This window comes from Arvicola amphibius, chromosome 2, assembly GCF_903992535.2.
Source record: "Arvicola amphibius chromosome 2, mArvAmp1.2, whole genome shotgun sequence".
In the NCBI taxonomy this organism is placed as follows: domain Eukaryota; kingdom Metazoa; phylum Chordata; class Mammalia; order Rodentia; family Cricetidae; genus Arvicola; species Arvicola amphibius.
In genome coordinates, this window is record NC_052048.2 from 181,018,954 (window position 1) to 181,038,225 (window position 19,272).

Consider the following 19,272-nt stretch of genomic DNA (forward strand, 5'->3'; position numbering starts at 1 on the left):
TGTAGCGACTGGCACTGCAGTGAGTCTTGTCTGTCTGGGAGTCTAGAGTCTGTCAAGAAGGAAGTATGGAGCAAGGAGGCAGCACACAGGCCAGAGCAGTATCACAGAAGGGGGCAGGTAGGGCTTTCTTTGTTGCCTCCTCCTTTTTCCCCACACTCCCCACCATGGCTTCTGCAGTGGTGGTGTATAACCCTGGTCTCATCCTGTAGCCAGCAACGTGACTTCTAGGCAGAGTAGGTCCAGCTCTGACTCAATTTCCGACGCATGGATGACTTCAAATAACTCATCCTGCTGCTGTACGGAGCATAATGGAAGAGGCTCAGAGGAAGGTGCTCGGTATTTGTTCCAGAAGCCCTTGTCTCCACCTTCCTCCCTGTAGTTTTCTCCCTGAAATGGAGGCCATAAGAGCAACATGTGTGTGACACAGGGAGGTAGCAGAGAGGCTACATCCTGTCATGAGCATCCCCTCTGTACCTGATAAAGTTCTGCATACTTTCTTAAAGCACCACAAGCTGAGGGTCCGCTCGTGAAGGCCTCATGTGTACAGGAAACGAGACAGTGCCATCTGTCCTACCCACCACCTTTGGTTGTATTCGAGAAAAACTAGCTCAGGCATCCAGGTGTTTTTGTTACCTTTTAAATGACTTTTTTTTCCCCTTTTAGGGATCAATAAATATTTTCTTTAAAAACCTGTATCCTCGGTACTGGAGAGATGTCTCGGCAGCTAAGAGCGGATACTGCTCTTTCAGGGACCTGGGTTCAGTTCTCAGGAGCATCAAGCAGCTCACAACCACCTGTAACTTCAGTCCAGGGAGTAGTACGCCCTGTGTTGGCCTCTGCAGGCACTGGCATCCCCATAGCGCACACACATACATGCAGACAGAAGCACGGGCATACCATTTTTAACTTTTAAAATCTGTACCCTCTGGGACCTCAGGCAGCCCTGTCCCCTCCTTTCCTCTCTACTACAGCTTCAGCGCAACCGTAAAGACTTAGTTACTCCTGGCTGTAAGTAAGGGTCTGAAGGCCGTCTCTGCAGAAGGCAGATACCTACAAGACGTGACTGTGTGGTAACAGCAGCACCACACTCACACCGGTAGGCGTGTGCATTCCCAAAAGGCTGCCACAGACGGGACCTAGGTGCTCTCTTGATAGGTAAGCAGTTTTTATCTCCTTCAGCTCAATTCTGTTTGTAAACTGTGTTCTCATAGGCCGACTCAGGAGTTTGAATAGAATGCTCTGTGGCAGCAGGCTAGTATGCTGTTATGTAATCAAACTTCCATCTTGAAAAAGAGAGTTCTGTCTCAGTGCTGGTGACCAGGTGACCTTAGGCAGGTAGTTGGCCCTTATGAGCCTCTTCAAAGTCAGGTGTTGTCTGAAAAGAGCACAGCAGGAGTAATTGTCAGCTGCTAATTGCTCCCTTAATTAATGTCCTTCCTAATTATGAACATTAACACAATCATTACTGAATCTTTGGCTCAATTATGTATCTATTACTCTGTAATTATACACACAGAACTGTCCCAATTCACACCCATTTTTCTAGTAAAGGTTATCCATTATCTGTTACTCTAAAGTTTTCTTGAGAACAACTGTGCACCAGGCTACTAGTCACTTAACCTGAAACAGTGTGCAGGCCTGAGAAATGGCTTTCGTGCTTTTCCGGGGCACTTAGTGAAAGTGTTTCCACATCCGTCAGTTTGGGAGATCTCTGCTGCAATTACCAAAGTGAAGTGCTGCGCTGCAGCCAATGCCCTGATTAATGGGTAAATCCTCGCAGCACTATTGGCTGTGGACTAATGTCTTCTACGTACTTAAGTCAGGGTTGTAGTTCATAGAATTTGCATTTTTGTAATAGCTTTATTGAGTAATAATTTACATGCCATAAATATTAACCCTTTTAAAGTGTGTAATACACTGGTTTTTAGTCTAGCCGGAGTTGTACAACCATCATCACTGACTAATTTTAGAATATTTTCATTGCCCCACAAAGAAACCCGGTATCCATTAGCAATCACTCCTCACTCCTCTGCAAGCCCTACCCCTGGCAACCACTAATTACTTCTGTCTCTGGACATACCATACTAATGCAATCAGGCAGTGAGTGGCCTTTTACAGCCAGTTTCTTTCAATTAGCATCACACTTTCAAAGTTCAAAACATTAGCATTTCTTAAAGTTACAGCATGGAACTGACTGAGTTAAATGTGTCTCCAGGGACCCATCCCTACACCCGACCTTTCTCTTTCCTTCCTGGTTCTTGTTTGTTTGTGGGGGCAGAGCGTAGGGAGTAAGAAGCTAATGTGGGTTTTGCTCTAATTGTAGATTTTGCAGAGTTGGAGGTGGATCAGGGCTTCATGTGTGCTAGACAAGCAATTCTAACCCTGAGTTACCCTACCCTGTGTTTGTGTTTGGTTGATTGTGGGTTTTTGGTTTTCATTTGTTGGTTGATTGGTCTTTTATTGTTTGTTTGTTTGTTTGTTTTATGGAGGAGGGGTGAGTATTGTTTTGATGCAATGTCTCCTGGTATAACTCAGACTGGCCTTCAACTTACAGTAAAGCCAAGGATGAGCTGGACTTCCTAATTCTTCCCTGCTGTCTTCCCCTGTGCTGAGATTGGAGGTGTGAGCCACCACATTTGGTTGTCCTTGGGGATTTTGTGTTTGTTTTGTTGGTTGGTTGGTGTTGCTGTTTGGTGCTAAGATTTTTTTGTCCTCCTGGTGCTAAGCAGGCATTCCACCTACTGTGCCCTCAGCCCCTGGGAACATGTTTTTATTGAAATGCGATATACATGAATAGATGTAGAAACCTGAAGTATACATGAGCTCATGAGCATTATCGGGTGCTAAATATCAAATTACCCTCCGAAAGCATCCCTGTGGCCCCCTCCTAGATATCCCAAACCAGGCAGGGTTTTATTTTCCTCCGTGTTCTGGCTTGTTCAGTGTCCATCTGTAGGCAGTACACACCAGTCAAGCCACGCTGTCCGCCCCGGCTTGGAGCGAGCCTTTCCCAGCCTTCCACCTGGGTTTCCCCCTTTCATTGCCATCGTTCCCAGGGGAAATAAAGCAGTGCTAACCACTCAAGGGCTCTCCACACACGCTTGTTTCCTTCCTGCCGTTATGAGCCAGCTGCCTGCCTTTGTGCTGCCTCCTTGCTCTTGTCCCTGGCTTTTCTTCCAGACAGCAAAGATCTCTTGACATCTTATCAAAGTGGGCAGGGCACACATAACCTCTCTCCTAGTTTAGGTGCCATGAATGCCAAGGCCTCTTGGGGAGCCCAGGCGGGTGGCCCTGCAACCCCATGCTGGCTTCTCCAGAGTCCCCTTACCTGTCTTGTCACCAGACTATTTTTAAGTCTGATCAAAATTATATTAAAGTCTATGCCTAGCTTGCTCTTCATAAGTAATAAGTCATTTCTTAAAGAAAGTAAGGTTTTATTTTAAAATTATTTTGGGTCTTTGGGAAAAAAATGGGGGTATCGTGAATAGAAAGAAATAAAAGGAAAGACGGCGACTGCTCCTGGCTGTGGTGCAGGAGAAAGTTTATTAACAATAAAAGGGAGAGCATGGCCAGACGCAGAGACATCTGGGAGAGTCCAGAGTGGACATGACCCTGAGCTATGAGAGGGAGAGGGGAGAGGGGAGAGGAGCTGCTAACCAAAAGGGACAGCCTGGACCAAGAGGCTGACCAAGATAATGGCATAACCAAAATGGCTGGATTATATGAGAAGGGCAGCTGGGGGAAAGGGTGCCCAGCCCCTGGGCTGGGGAAGTTTAGGGTAAGGGGCAAGATACGCCAGCCATACCCTGTAACAGGTACGGACTGAAGGATGCAGGGAGAACCTGGCAGCCAGGTCCACTTTGGTATATTAAATAGGCTCCTCAGCCATTTGTCCCAGGGTTTGAGACTTAACATGTCCTAGAGGTATAGGTTAGCATCAAGCAGGTAGAGAGAGGCACAGTTTGCTCCAACTTCCTCACAGGTGCCCTCTTTCTATAGAAGAAATGGAAATGCCATTAAATTTCCTCCCACCAAAGGCCCTTTCCTTACCTATAGACTTGAGAGTCGATGAAAAATCCCAGCGTTGGTCTTTCTGTATAAAAAGGACTTGTTAAAGAATTGTCATTCTCTTCAAAGAGCTACCCCAACTCTGTGACGCTTAAGATGTATTTTCCTCTAGTTCATTTCATCCAACCTGTGCTCTTTATCATCTCAGCCCATGGCACTGTTTCTCTTCCTGAGAAGAAAAGAAGATGCAGAAAGATTAACAAGTTGTTCAAAGTCAGATAAACCAAGGCTTTTGGTGACCTTAACCCATGGACCATACCAGGTCTCTGCCCCTGGGTACACATACCGTGGAGGATGAAAACAGATGTAGTAGCGTACATTTGGATGAGAATGAGGCAGGCGAGAGGGGAGCCCTCACTTATTCATGGGCTACATAAGAACAGAAACTGAGCTAAATCTTTTCATTGGTCTCCAGCCCTTTGTCCCTTTGCTCCCTTTTGATGTTCCTTTCTGAGCTTCCTTTATTTGGCTTATGTGGGTACAAATGAAAAAGAGCTATGAAGTGCACCAAAGAAAGGATTGCCATAGCTTCTTTGCCCTAAAACTGGCCTCCCCACCGTCCGTGACCAGACTGGTTCCCAAGGCTGCTCTCACTTCTGCCAACCTTTGAAAACAGAGGTTAGAATTCCTCTTGCCGTGGTCATGTGGGCCTCTCTAAGATGGCCCTCCTTTTGTTATGATTCTGAATTCTCTGGAGTCCCTTCTGTGTTTCTCCTTTGTTGCTGTTCACAGCCCTGCCCAGTTTCCTAACATTTGACCTTTCCTCTGCTCCCTTATCGTCCTGCACACTAATTAAGGCATTAAGTGAGATCAGTTGTAAAGCCGGTGTCCTCAATATTCAACAGAAGCTTCCTTCTCTGAGGTTGTTGACTTGCATTTATCACTACCCTTTGTTGGGCTTTCTGCCTGTGTCCTGTCATGGGTAGCCATTCAGAGGAAATTCATTTTACTAGGTACAATTTTTAGACTCACTGTATCAAACAGTTTGCTGACAGCCAAATATGTCTCAGCCACAGTGGTCTTTTCCCCCACAAACCCACAGTTCCCACAGCTATCCATCACATTTGTCAGCGTCTCTGGGTCTTTAATTAAGCCCTGCTGGATGCTGTACATACTTCCATTAGCTCCCCCTCCTTACTCCATTACTTTCCTAATTGACAGCCTTCCAGAGTCACATGTTCTTGAATCTCAGGTGGCCCATTTTGGAGCTTTGGTTTATTTAGGTTTTTCTCTCCTTCATAAATAACCTAAGCATTTAGTTAATACACCCTCAAGTGTTTGCTATTGGGACCTGCTGATTTGCATATGCTTACACTTCTCAAATAATTGTGGATTTCAGAGGGGGCTGGGTTTCCTCCAGCAACCCTCCCCCTCCCCACCGTGTGTGTGTGTGTGTGTGTGTGTGTGTGTGTGTGTGTGTGTGTTAGTCTCATGAAAGTCAGCACTACTGATTCTCCTGCCTCTACTTCCCAAGTGGCGATCACAGGTGTAGGCCACCATACCCAGGTGCCAACCTTTTCCCCCAACAGAGATCTTTTAATCATGAAATAGATGGTCTTTGTGTCAACAGAGTGGAGAATCCCCTAACAGTTCTGACAGGCGTTCAGACTCCCGAGTGGAAGAGAGAGGCTGGGTAAGAGTCCAGCGAACGATAGCTGAGCAGCGGCAGCACGAGAACGACGGTGGGTTGCAGCGGGCCGTCCCGTCCTCCCCCACCCAGCCTGTCTGGGCAGCTGTGAGGTGGGGTGGGGTTGACACAGCTGTCGTCCGCTATAATCCAGTCATTCCCTTGGTCTCTTCAGAGTGTTTTCTGAGCAAAGCCACACGATCCCGTGCAGTTCCATGATCTTTTTTCCCAAATAGTTCCAGGTAGGCAGGATCTCCACATTGTAAATGCAGACACCAAGCTTGCTATACATAGCTCAGCAGTACAGCCCTTGCCTAGAGAGGCTTGCATGAGAGGCTCTGGGTTCAATCCCCAGCACTATAGAAGATAGGCAGGTGGACGGACAGATGGACAGATGGGCAGATAGATGCAGGAATCACAATCTCATTAACACGTTCACTTCTCCATCCCATCATTACTTGGCACCAAACCCTGGTTTTGTCTCTTGTCTATGGTCTCTAACTTTTCTACCATTTCCCAAGAATCAGTACATGAGAAATGGCCCGGGCCAGCAGGTAGACTAGCAAGCCCTGGCTTGGCTTGGCTTTAAACTTAAACATTTGACCTCTGCCATGGATACTTTTGACCCAGGCCTAGACTAGATGTTGTTTTTGTTTGTTTGTTTGTTGTTTGTTTGTTTGTTTTTCGAGATAGTGTTGACTAGATGTTATTTTTAAAGAGCAAATAAAAGAAGCTTCCTAAAGGCAAGGGCCATGCCTTCCCTGTGATGTTGTCCTTTGTAGTATTACTGGACTTCTCGGCGTTGCTAACAAGGTCAGTTCTCCTTTGAAGCAACACTTTGCATTATCTTTTGAAAAGTTACACCTTCTGTTGCCTTACTTAAAGATGAAAAAGCCATGGGGCCTCTGAATTATCTTTCAGCTTACACCAGCAGTTGCCTCCAGATTTCCAGGCTATGAAATATAGATAATAGACAATTTAAGATTTTCTTACTAATTAGTAAACAATCTGCAGCTCCGTCACTGCCAGAGGGCAGTATGCTATGTGCCTTTTCCAGCCTGTGATATTAGACAAATTATTTTTTAAAATTGAAAACTCTCCAAAGTGCTATCTGATAAACTATTTTAATTGAAAAGACTCTAAACTGCTATTCAGCCCAGCACAGCTCTCCTTAACCCAGGCTCACCTTTGGATAATCAAAAGAACATTTACAGAAGTATGAGACAAACACAATTATGAAAGTAAAATGAAGGCCCTAAATAAAAAATCATGGAACAAGAGGGTAATTCTATTCACTCTTTCATATTTCATTATTTGATAACATCAGACGATGAATCCATCAGAATTGCTTTGGCAAGTGCAAACAAAAATGGCCCTGATCAATATTTATTAAAACCTTCAGAATAGGAGAAGGACTTGAGCTGACTTCTTAATGTAGTAAATAATTATTCATATGAACGGGCTTTACCAAGGGTAGTGCTAGACTGAAGAGGCATAGTTTCAGTTGTACTGAATTTAAAATCTAGATTGTCTTCTAGCTCTGTTGTAGAAGCCTTAATTTAAAACATTGTCTGTTGTGGTGAGGAGTGACATGAACCCTTAAGTTGCTAGCGTGGGATTTCAGCTTAGATATTTATAGATTCAGAATTGTTGCAAAGGTGAAATGGGGACAGTGTCGCTAAGAGCACGGGGAGGCGTCCTCTCCCCGTCTCAGCCACTGCGACAGGAACTCCCCGTCACCTCAGCAGTGACAGGGATGGATGGACTCGGTGGGATTCCTTTGTTTTAAGCAACTGCGTTTTCTGAAGAGAAATAAAGCTCTGACTGCAGCTGCCTATTGGCAGTGCAGAGATGAGGGACACACCTGGGGGGAGGAATGACGTGGACACCCCAGAACTGCAGGTGTGTGGAGGTTATCGGAATAAGACCGATAAGTAACTGCTTATTGCCCCCTTTCCCCAGCTTTGGGCGTCACACTTGAAGTGCTCTACCACTGAGCTACATCCCCAGTCATTTCGGTATTGATCACGGGAGTGAACAATGCAAATGAACAAACGAGCCTCCAAAAAGACAAAGCAAATCTTCCAAACTCAAAATTCTAAATTGTATCCACCTCTGGAATGATTATCCGCTGCCATCAGCTGAGCAAATATGGGCAAAGTCTTTTCTAAAATCTTTTCTACAGCAACATGCCCCAAACAAAAACCAGGTTAATCTGTTGACGCTATTAAAGACGACCCCAACATGAACTACTCATCTACACCTGCCGCTGACTGCCTGAAACTTACTTAGCTTTCCTCTGCCTTTCCTCATTCCTGAAATGAAAATAACTTCGCTGCATTTCAAATTAAAATTTTAATCATGTCTGTAATAAACTCTAAGCTCTTTGAAGGAGAAGACAAATAACAATTGTGTTCTATTTTTAATACACTAATGTGTTCTTCTGATACACAGGATTATTATCTGTTTTATTATTGGTCTGGAAAGTCTCTGGGCTAAGACTACCCTTGTTGAGAGTGTTTGCAGGTAACTGATAATCCTTGCCTGCCATTGCTGGGCAGCAGTTAGCAGCAGTGAGCTTGATGACAGCCCCATGTTGTGAAAGAACCAAGCAGGGGACTTTGTATCAGTATAAAACCCAGAAGGGCCACCAGTGCTTAAAGAGCACCTACCATAGCCTCTCAGGTTCTCAGCTGGGAAGCAAATGAGAGCATTTGTCCAAAGGCACATGACCAGTTAGGATGGTTGGCAAGACAGCCAGAACCTCTGCCTAGCTGCTGAGTGAGGCTCACCACTGTAAGAGACTCCTCTCAGTTATTTATGAGATGATTACTTGATTTATGAGTTAATCAGTTCTTTCTCTTCTTCCGTCCCATTTCTGTGTTTCTTGTTATAGTTACAATCAAGGAAGCAGAACTCAGTGTTTAGCCTGTTCATTTAGTTACCCTTTGCTACTGGGTCTTTATGAAAGTGCTTGAAATACTAGAGTTTCAGGTTAAACATCCTTAATCTGAAATCTATAACCTAAAATGTTTTAAACTCCAAAATCTTTTGGGCAATAACCTAATGCCAAAAGTGGAGAATCCCACCTCCAACCTTGTACAAGCGATTGCAGTCAGAACGTAGCCTCACTAAAATACTGCACAAAATTGCCTTCCCCAAGAGCCAGCTTTTCATTACTATAATGAAGTACTTGAGGCAAGTTCCTAATGAGGAAAAGAGCTTCATTTACGAGTTCAAATATACCGTGCCTGCGTCATCTCTGGTAAGGACGTCCTCGTCCTCAGATCCATCCGTCACAGCAGGTAGCAACGGTAGCAGTTTATATAGAAACGAGAGATCTGAGACAGAGAAACAAGAACAACCTGGAGGTCAGGCTCTGGCTTTTGTAAGGACTGTGTTCATAAAACAGCAGTCCCTTGAGAGGACAGTACCACCAGGCACCCAAGAACCTGCCGTTAGCCACTGGCTTTTAAAGACCCCACCACTCCCAGTACTGCCATCTTGAAGACAAAGCCTTCTTACGTAGGAGCCTTCAGAGAGACCATAAGCTACACCGTAACCGATGTGTAGGAAACATGTTAATTCACAATCAAGTCCCATTGCCAAGATATCTCACTGTGTATGTGCATATAGTCCCCAACCCGAAATCATCTGAGGCCAAACATTTCTGATCCTAAACATGTTCGAAAAGCAATGCCCAACTTGCAACCCTCTTAGCTACAGTGCGCACGCGGGGAATCAAAGGACAAGTGGCAGATGCCAGTTCTTTCCTTCTACCATGTGGGTCCCAGGAACTCAACTCTGGTCACCAGGGTTGGCAGCAAGCACCTTTTTACCTACTGAGCCATCTCATTGTCCCCACCGAAAAGTAATTTGGGGAGCTCCAGTCAATCCTGTTAGATTCAGGCCAGCTCTTCATGTCAGGATCTTATTCTTTCTTGTGTAATAACCTGTTAGGTATATACACTGCGCTCTCCTTATCCATACACTCAGTGATAGACGCTGCAATCAGTTCTGTGTTTTGGCTATTATGAATACTGCTGCAATAAAGAAGAAAGTGCAAGTACAACTTTGATGTAATTAATGATTTAATTTCCTTTAGGTATAGAGCTCAGAGTGGGATGCTGGATCATAGGAGAGTCCTCTGTGTTTTGAAAACTCTCAATATCTACTGACTCCCATAATGGCTGTACTAATTTCCATTGCCACCACCATTGCGTGAAAATTCCCTTCCTAAAGCACCACACTGAAAACACGTGATTGTCTGCCTCCTCAAGGAAGTAATCAATCAGAAAGGCTACCAACTTTTAAAAAGAATGCTTACCTATCCATTACCACCTTGGACAGACAAACAGGGAAAAATTAAGTAGGTAGCAAAATGAAAAGCCCCTGAGTTAAATGCTCAAGTTTAGGTTTGGAGCCCTGGATTTCAGATCTAGAGAGAGCTTTTCCTCTGTAACAGTGAGGTCTGTCTAAACAAAGTGTGGACGGCCACCGTGCAGGCTCACTACACTTCAACAGAAGACTTAGCTGGAGTGAGTTTGGGAATCGTATTCAGTTATACAAAAGCCTGGCTGACTGTCGTTAGCTAGACAGGCTATTGGCAGCTAGTGCTCTTGCTTCTGTGCCTTCAAATATCTGTATTACCTTGGCTTTGGAGGGCTTAGGTCTTAAGATCCTTTCGTTTGAGACCTGAAACAAATCACTCATGTTCTACAGCTGAGTTGCTTCTGTGTACAGTGTGAATTGTGATACCTATTTCAGAAAGTTGAATACACAGATGTATCTACAAGTTAAACATTGCCAATATTACTACAATAAATACAGCTCCAAAACACAGCAGGAGCCCATAGCAGTTGACATTTAGCCATCTTTATGCACAGGTTCTTATCCATAGATTCTGCTGTCTATGGTTTCAGCCAACAAAAGATCAGAAGTATTCAGGGAAAAAATATGTGCAGACTTTGATATTGTTCTCACAACACTATATTATGACAGCTGTTTGCACTGTGTGCACATTGTGCTGTGTGCATAATCTAGACAGGATTTTAAAATGTATGGAAGAGCCAGGCATGGTGGCGCACGCCTTTAATTCCAGCACTTGAGAGGCAGAGGCAGGAGGAACTATGTGAATTCGAGGCGAACCTGGTCTGGATAGTGAGTTCCAGACCTTGCAGAACCTGGTCTTGCATAGTGAGACCGTGTCTCAAAAATTAAGATGTACAGAAAGACTGTATAAGTTTTATGCAAATATTATGTTATTTATGCTATATTGTTTAATATAATTTTATGTGATATATACTTTTAATGATACAATGTTATTATATAACACATATATTATAATATTATGTTTTTATGTTATATAGAGAATTTGACCTGGGGATACTGGCACTAATGCCCCCAGATGTCCAGAGTAACTATGGGGATACTGGCACTAATGCCCCCAGATGTCCAGAGTAACTATTTAAGAGCCATTTAGAAATGAATCTTGTACTCTGGATTCCACTAAGTTAAAAAAGGCAGATGGTAAAAGTATACCCAGGGATTTAGGCCTGCCCCCAGCAGGGCCCTGCTGTCTGTCACCTGCACACACACCTGCTGTGAGAAGCTATAGGCACAGGAAAAATTTCTGTGGCTATAAGAGATGTCCTGAGGGACGGCATTCTTCCCCCGGTTTTCCTACAGGAAACACATAACCATTTGCAGGAAGCTCAGGACACAAGGGAGAACTGAGGATGCCAGAGTGGGAGGTGGACAGGGGTAGGCTGAAGCTCTTCCTGAGCCTTGTGTGTAAAATTTGCAGGGGCGTTTAAAGGGCAGTCAGAGGGTCCTAACCCTAAAAGCGAAGGCTCAAGCAGTTTGTATGTGCACCCATGCCCGACTGCATGCACTGGAAATGTAGTGTGGCTCCACGGCAGAACTGTGTGCAGAAATAGTCCTCCTTCACATGCCCCTTTGGGTCAGGACAGCACAGCATCAGAAAAGTCATTCATACACTGTGTCTGCTCATGACACTTTGGGAAGTGCTACCAAAAGGCACACAGCAAAGGGCAAGAGGATCCATTGGAAGGCACAGACTTGATCACAGAATTCCAGTCATCGCCGGGATGATGCCAAACTCCTTTGGTCCTGAGAATAGGCTATTCAATCCACAGCTAGCAGCTGGCCTCTAAATGTTAAGGGGTTCTTATAAAGCAACCCCCTCTGTGAGTCCTGAGCGAAGATACATCTGCAGCACATGTGTGTTCACTAATGCAGCCCAGGCAGCCACATACAATACCATCTGCTGGAAGCTAGGGTACCCTGGAAGCTATGGCTACAGTTTTAGTGCTTGATGGTAAAAAACCATGCTTTTATTTTCCCGAAGTCTCAGTACGTACCCATCAATTATTTATTACTGTTGGGTTACATGATTTCATTTCAATCTGTCAGTGTTTATCATGGAAGCTCATTTTGATTGCATGGTCTGGGGCATTTTCCCACTTTCTCTGCAGGGCATCGTGTAGCACCTTCCCACATCTGTGTCAGCCGCTCTGCCCATTTATTAGGCTTCGCTACTGGGTAAGGTAGCGTTCTGAAAGATAAATGAATTTCATTCTGTCTTTAAATATTTATGTTTCTTTATGATCTAATATATCATCATGGTTATAGGGGAATTTTCCCCTAACTATAGAAAATATGCCATCAGTTACCTGTCAATTTTGTTTAATAACTCAGCTTTGCAATTCTGGCGCACTGTTCATCTGAGACTCTTAAGAACTCCTTTAGTCTCCCCATTGCCTTCAGAGTGTCATTCTGGGGTTTATAAAGGTCGTGAGTGCACAGAGGATATTGAAACATTAAGTACTTTAGTGGGGTGCCCTTCGTCACTCATCACACTGGAAGATCCAGGCCTAGAGATCTTCGTGTCTTTGTCTTGTTTTTTCCCAGGGTAGGGTGGCAGTCTCTGTAGAAAACCAGTCTCTCTGAAACAATTCATCAGACTTTTCCAAAGAAATTCAATTTCATCTGGGCTGATGGACTTTAAAAGCGTTGGTTGCTTTTAAAGATAAATGATGAAAATATCAATATCATAATGCAAAGAACTCCAATTCTTTTGGCTTAATCTCAGCGAGAAGTATGATAAACTAGTTACTGCCTCAGTAGCAGCCCCTGCTTCTAGGACCTGAGCATCCTGGAGGTGGGAGTGGCTTTGACAGTTCCACTGCCAGGGTATGAGGCTCCTGTACTCCATGCTCATGACCCCCAGATAGTTCCCAGTGAAGCACTCTGAAGTTTAGGAGCATCTAGGCTAGAAAGTCCAGGTTTCAAAGGGCCCTGAGGTCTTACTCCATTTGGTAACTCTAAATTTGTACATGTCTTCTTCTTGAGCAATATTTAAAATGGATGTTTTCAGGAAACGTCCTAAGCAGACAGCTTTATCTCACACCTGTGCAGCTAAGGGAAACAGAACTATGTAGCATAGGTCCTTAACTCAGAGAATAGGGAAAGTGTCAGGGAGGAAGCTGCTGTGCCCCACAAAGCATGTGATGCTGTTGGACAGTATGAAGCATCTTCTTACAGCATAATTTTTCACTAAAATATTTTTTGTTTATTCAGAAATTTATTGAGCAGCTAAGGATGCAAAGTATTAAAACATGGTCAGAGATGAGCACACATACAAGTGTAGACAGCAGTAGAGCTAAGAGTGAAAGAAGAATGCTTTAGGAAACAAGAGACTGCTTCCAGCATGCAAGGGGGAATGGGCAGCCAATCAGGAGAGGGCACAGAGCTGAACCGAGAGGACTGCGGTCAGATTGGTGATGGTACTCAGTATGGACTCTGCTGCTTCCTCTTTCCTTTTCCTCTTTCCCCATCTTTGGGCTTAATTTAACAGTAGTGCCCAGGACTCTTCAATGCGCTTTTTCTCTGCTTGCGTGCATTTTTGCCTTTTGTCTTATACAGAACTAGGCCCTTTTGGTGTTTTAGGGTTTTTTTCCTGTTTTTGGAAGGACTCTTGAGCTGTTGATCTTGGTGCTGATGATTTTAAGTCTTTTCCATTTTCGTTTGATTTTTGTGCATTTTTGGCTGAGGTATCTCATACAGATTTTCTCACTGGAACTTTTTCTTCAGCTTCCTCTCATCATCCTCATCATCTTCATCATCATCCTCATCAAGTTTTACGTTTTTCTGTGGAACCTTGTTGCCACCTCCAGGAGCAGATCGCTTTCCAGACATACTCAACAGCTTTACATCCTCCTCATCTTCATCTTCTGACTCTGCATCTTCCTCTACAGCTACTAGATGCTGCCCACTAATGTACACAGGCCCTGAACCACACTTCAATCTTAAGACCACAGGAGGTGTTATTTAAGATCCCCCAAGAGAGACTGCTGGCTGTACAGACATTTTCAAAGTTGCCCGTGTTACTTTAGTTGGATGGCCTTCATAGTTCATTGCTTGTCCCTCTGCGATGTGTCATTCGTCTTTTGCCCCAGCACCTGAACTAACCGTTCTTAGAGATAACTGGTGCTCATTCTCATCATTACCCACCTTAAAGTGATAATCTTTGTCGGCTTTTAGTTCACACCTGGAAAGGTAGTTCTGAGGCCTTAGAGGGCTCGTGCCTCTGTTCATCTAGTCTTCCATGAGGTGGAGCGTGCTCTTCAGTGGGAGAGAAGTCGCATGGAAAGTACTGCCTGCTGCTCTTCAGAACAGACACACAAGACAGAATCACGCCAGGGAAACTTACTAAAATAGTTTTAACTATAGTAATTATATTGAGGAGTATAATATAAAGCTCATGGACTTTATGTCAATCATGCAACCTCAAAAGGTTTCTGCTTATTGACATTGTTTTCCCAGAATCCTCCAGGTGACTTTACCCTCCTTTTCCAAAAAGATACTTCTATCCACATCCCAGGCTATACTTGGCCAATGCTCCATAAATACCTGGTTATGTCTCCACTACTTTTCTGTGGTGACCAAATAAATACCGAAAGAAGCACCCTAAAAGAGGAAGGGTGTATTTGTGCTTCCAGCTGAAAGAATGCCGTCCGTCCTCATGGACAAGGCGTGGCTCTTCACTCTGGGGCAATGAGAGCTCACAACTACCACATCTTTGTATCTCCATGGATCACAAAGCAGAGAGTGTTGGGAAGACACAAAGCTAGTCTGTAACTCCCGTAGACCAGCCGCTGATTCCCTGCATCTGCCAGCTAGTTCCTGCAGTCAGACCTTCCACAGCCTGCTAAAACAATCCCAGCAGCTTGGGATAAAATGTTCAGATAGATGAACCTGTAGGAACATTTCACAGTCATGCAATAGCAGGTCTTGTGAGGCTGAAATACGTCCTCATTTGAAACCACAACAGAACACTAATCTTCAGAGGACACAACAGTGCCAAACTGTGCTCCCAGGACACTCATGAAGATGCCCATCTGAAAAAACCAGGTTCATTCCACCCCTTCTAGGTACCATTCAAGGGCATCATTTCCCCTGTTCTAATGGAATAGCGATGGGAAAGAAAGAAAAGCTAGTAGAGACATTACAACTCTTCATGAACACATCCAGTAATCATTAAGCGCTTGAAATATATTCCCATGCCCAAGAATGGCTTCCTTCTCCTATAAAAATGTGAGGTTTGGAGGGTTTTTTGTTTTGGTTTGCTTTGGTGTTTGGTTTTTCTTTCCCCAAGATATTCTTGATGCAGAAGAAACAAACTCAAGGCCCAGAGTGCAGGAACACGAGTTCCCGGGTCAGCAGTCCTGATGTGTGGCATTTCTTTACTGCCCACGTCTCCTGGGCACACGCTGCCCACTTCTAGCCCCTCCACCTTAGTAAAGCTTCAGGGCAGGAAGGAGGAGACCCACGTGCTTGGAAGCCTCTTCTTTCCCTCACTGTTACTGTATTCCTATTGCTGTCGTAAGAGTTCATCTTCAGGAACACCACATTCTAAGTGCTTTATATGAAACCTGAAGAAGTAGGCAGCATTTTATCCCATTTCAGTGGGGAAGAAAACTATCTTTGTTTCCTAGGGTCTCCAATAATAAGATAGTGAGTGAGTGAGTGAGTGAGAGGTTGAGTGGGACAGAACTTGCCTTCCAGGTAATCAGTAGCTGTTGGTGAACTAAGCAAACATATTAGTGTACAATTACCAGCACGCACAGGCCCCCAGCCACCATGCTGATAGAGGAAGCACTCAACCGGGCTCTGTCTTGCTTCCCCAGGCAGTACTACGAGATGCTGTACAACACAGCAGATGAGCTCCTGAACCTGGTGGTGGACCAGGGCGTGAAGTACACAGAGCTGGAGTACATCCATGCCCTGACCCTGCTGCACCGCAGCCAGACAGGCGTCGGGGACCAGACCGTCCAGAACACCAGGCTGCAAAGGCTCAAGGAGATCATCTGTGAGCAGGCTGCCATCAAGCAAGCCACCAAGGATAAGAAAATAACCACCGTCTGATGGTTTCCCCCGCTGTGGGTGTGGGTGGGGCTCGCTGTGTGTGCAGCCACAGGCTCTAGCCACTCAGCATAGCGTGAGCTGACTTGGTTTCGTCTACACAGATGCTTAGTGGATGAAGGCGGATTATTTCCTCCTTAGCTTTGCTTTTCTATATGAACTCTAAGGAAGTTTGCAGTGCAGAATGCTTTGCCTAGTGATTATTTAGTGCTGTCTATTCCCAAGGGCTGAGGGTGGAACCAGACGGAGGGCATGCCAAGTTGCTGGACCCTGAGAAAGCAATGAAGGAAAGCTAGCTGCTACCTAAGTTTTCAGACCATCCTGAAACTGCTTAGTAAGGTCTTTGACATAAGCAGGGGCCTTTTTATTCTCTTATCTTTGTCATTTTGTAGTTCAGTGAGGTGAGTGTGTTCACATTACATTGTCTCCATTGCCAAAATCAAATAAAAGGCTTCTCAGCTGGCTTCCCTACCAAAAACAAATCTCCTCAAGGCTGGGGAGGAAGCAGCCCTTTCTCCCTGACCAGGGATGGGCAGTACTCTAGAGCTTGTACACAGGGTGATAGTTGGTTTTATAACCTTTTTGTTTTATTCCTTGTGCATTAAAGCCAGGAGTCAGGGCTGGAGGGGTGGCTTAGCAGTTAAGAGTGCTGACTGCCCTTCCAGAGGACCAGAGTTCAGTTCTCAGCCCCCACCCATGGAGGCTCACAACCATCTGTAACTTCAGTTCCCGCTGACCTGAAGCCCTTTCCTGACTCAGCAAGTACCACGTGTATGTGGTGCACAGACACGCTTGCAGGCCAGAATACTCACACACATAAAGTAGAAACAAAAAAAAAAAAAAAAAAACAAGTCAAAACTTATGCTGGAAATAGAAGGATGATTCACCCTCCCCTGACTTGACCCTATGAATACATTAATAATAGTTGCGGAGCTTCCCATTTCTCATTTCACGGTGAATTCGAGGGGCATCCTGATGTTCCCGTGCACACCATGTTAGTAACTTGTCTTGTTGCTGTGACAAAAGTTCCCCAGGAAAGGAAGGCTTTGGCTAACAGTAAGGGTTACTTAGTCCATCATAACTAGGAGGCCATGGCAGCCAGAGCTTGGGCAGTCACTCACACTGCCTCTGCGTTCAGGAAACAGCGGATGCTTGTGTTCGGGTGGCTTTTTCCTTTTTATGGAGCCCAGGACCCCAGAATGGTTCCCCCCACATTCTGAGTGGGCCTGCTCACCTCATATAATATAATTAAAATTCCCAGACAAGTCCTGTCCTAGTTGGTCGCTGTTGCTGTGATAAACCATGAACCAAAACCAATGTGCACACACACACCAGGTACACAGACACACAAAAACAAAAGGTTTCAAAGAATTTGACATTGAAAAAGTAAAGCAATTATCATTACAATAAACATTGAATCTACTTAAAAATTCAGAGAGGAATATAGCAATACGAGTATTTAATATTAAGCAATATAGATCAGGTCTGCTCAGCTGAAAGCAAGGAAGGCAGGACATTTTTCCTGTGTTGCTACCAATGAAGCCTTTGACTTGTTTGTTTGTTTGTTTGTTTGTTTGTTTGAGACAGGGTTTTTCTGTGTGGCTCTGACTGTCCTGAACTTGCCCTGTAGGCCAGGTTGGCCTCAAACTCAGAGACCTGTCTGGGATGGAAGGTGTACGCCACCACCCCTGGCTGCAAAGCCTCTTGTTGAATTGCCTTTCCTAATATGGTGCCTGCAATGTTTGAGGCAGTATGGATCTTGCCACTGTCCCAGGTCCCCACATCATCTTGCTACTCAAGGGTCACAAGTCACAGGAGGCATCAGTACAAAGACAAGGAAGCCTCTTGAACATACATGGAAAAAAGAGACAGAAAGGCTGGTGCCATTCAAAGGCTCTTAGGCCCCGTGGGAGGGAATCTTCACACCTGCTTGTAACAGCTTTGGTCTGGATGGGAATAGCAAAAATTAAAAACTGTTTTGAGAAGCTTAAATGTTGTTTGTTGTTTTTCTTATAGTCTTTATTCAGCAAACATTTCCTGGGATCTGAACATATGGTGCGTGCTGCTACACTTGGGCCATGTCTTAGAATTTCTATTGATGTGAAGAAACACCATGTCCAAGTCAGCTCTTAGAAAGGAAAACATTTAATTGGATGACTTACAGTTCTGAGGTTTGGTTCATTATCATCATGGAGGGACATGGCAGCATGCACGCAGACATGGTGCTGGAGAGGCAGTGAGAGTTCTACATCTTGTACAGGCAACAGGAAGTGAACTGAGACACTGGGTGTGGACTGAACACCCATATATATATATCATATATGAGACCTCAAAGATGGCCTCCACAGTGACCCACTTCCTCCAACACACTCCCTAATAGTGCCTTTCCCTTTGGGACCATTTTCTTTCAAACCACCACAGGCCAGATACAGAGATAGAAGACACCCTTATCTAGTATTTAGGAACTGGACTTGAGACCCAACAAGTTCACATCCAAAACTGAGCTGGAAACCAGGTCGGCAGTGGGACAAGACGCCAGCAGGCAGCTTCAGAATAACTTTCCAGTACCTTCTGAGAGGAAGGAGGGCTGCACAGCTGTGTGGTTTAGAATCCTGACGGGTAAGAACTTGAATGCACACAGGAGACAATCATGGAGAAGCACAGTGTCTCAAACAAGGTTCTCATAAGTCTACCCAAGAAGCAAGAGTGGCCAGAGGGGCAGAGAGCTATTGGATGGGACCACTTGTGTTTGGAGGCTTCGCTGTAGTGGTGATGGCCACGTAACTTAGAACTTTGCCTTCTCCTTTCCTCCTTGCCTATTCTGAGGGCTTGGGATATTTGCTTTGTTTTGTTTTCTGGTTCTTTGAGACAGGGTTTCTCTGTGTAACAGCCATGGCTGTCCTGGAACTCACTTTGTAGATCAGGCTGGCCTCAGACTCAGAGATCCTCCTGCCTGTGCCTCCTAAGTGCTGGGATTAAAGGCATGCGCCACCACCACCTGACTCGGGATGGTTTTCCTGGGTGTGGAAAGAGACAGTGGGACCATGAGAGCCAGCAGTACCAGGCACAGGAGCTGCTGCCGAGAGTATTGTGAGAGTGGATCCCCACCTTGCTACAACAGTGGCAGACCA

General features: G+C 44.9%; 1 protein-coding gene and 1 pseudogene across 1 annotated transcript in view; one reads left to right on the top strand and one right to left on the bottom strand.

Annotated features, from left to right (window-relative positions):
- Positions 1 to 18,133, top strand: part of Exoc4 (exocyst complex component 4) — a 722,780-nt gene extending 704,647 nt beyond the window's left edge. The window contains exon 18 of the mRNA XM_038318719.1: positions 15,907 to 18,133. Coding sequence (XP_038174647.1) covers positions 15,907 to 16,144 — 238 coding nt within the window. The 3' untranslated portion in view covers positions 16,145 to 18,133. The remainder of the gene's footprint in view (positions 1 to 15,906) is intronic.
- LOC119806751 lies at positions 13,635 to 14,326 on the bottom strand (annotated as a pseudogene).
- Positions 18,134 to 19,272: the final 1,139 nt, after the last annotated feature.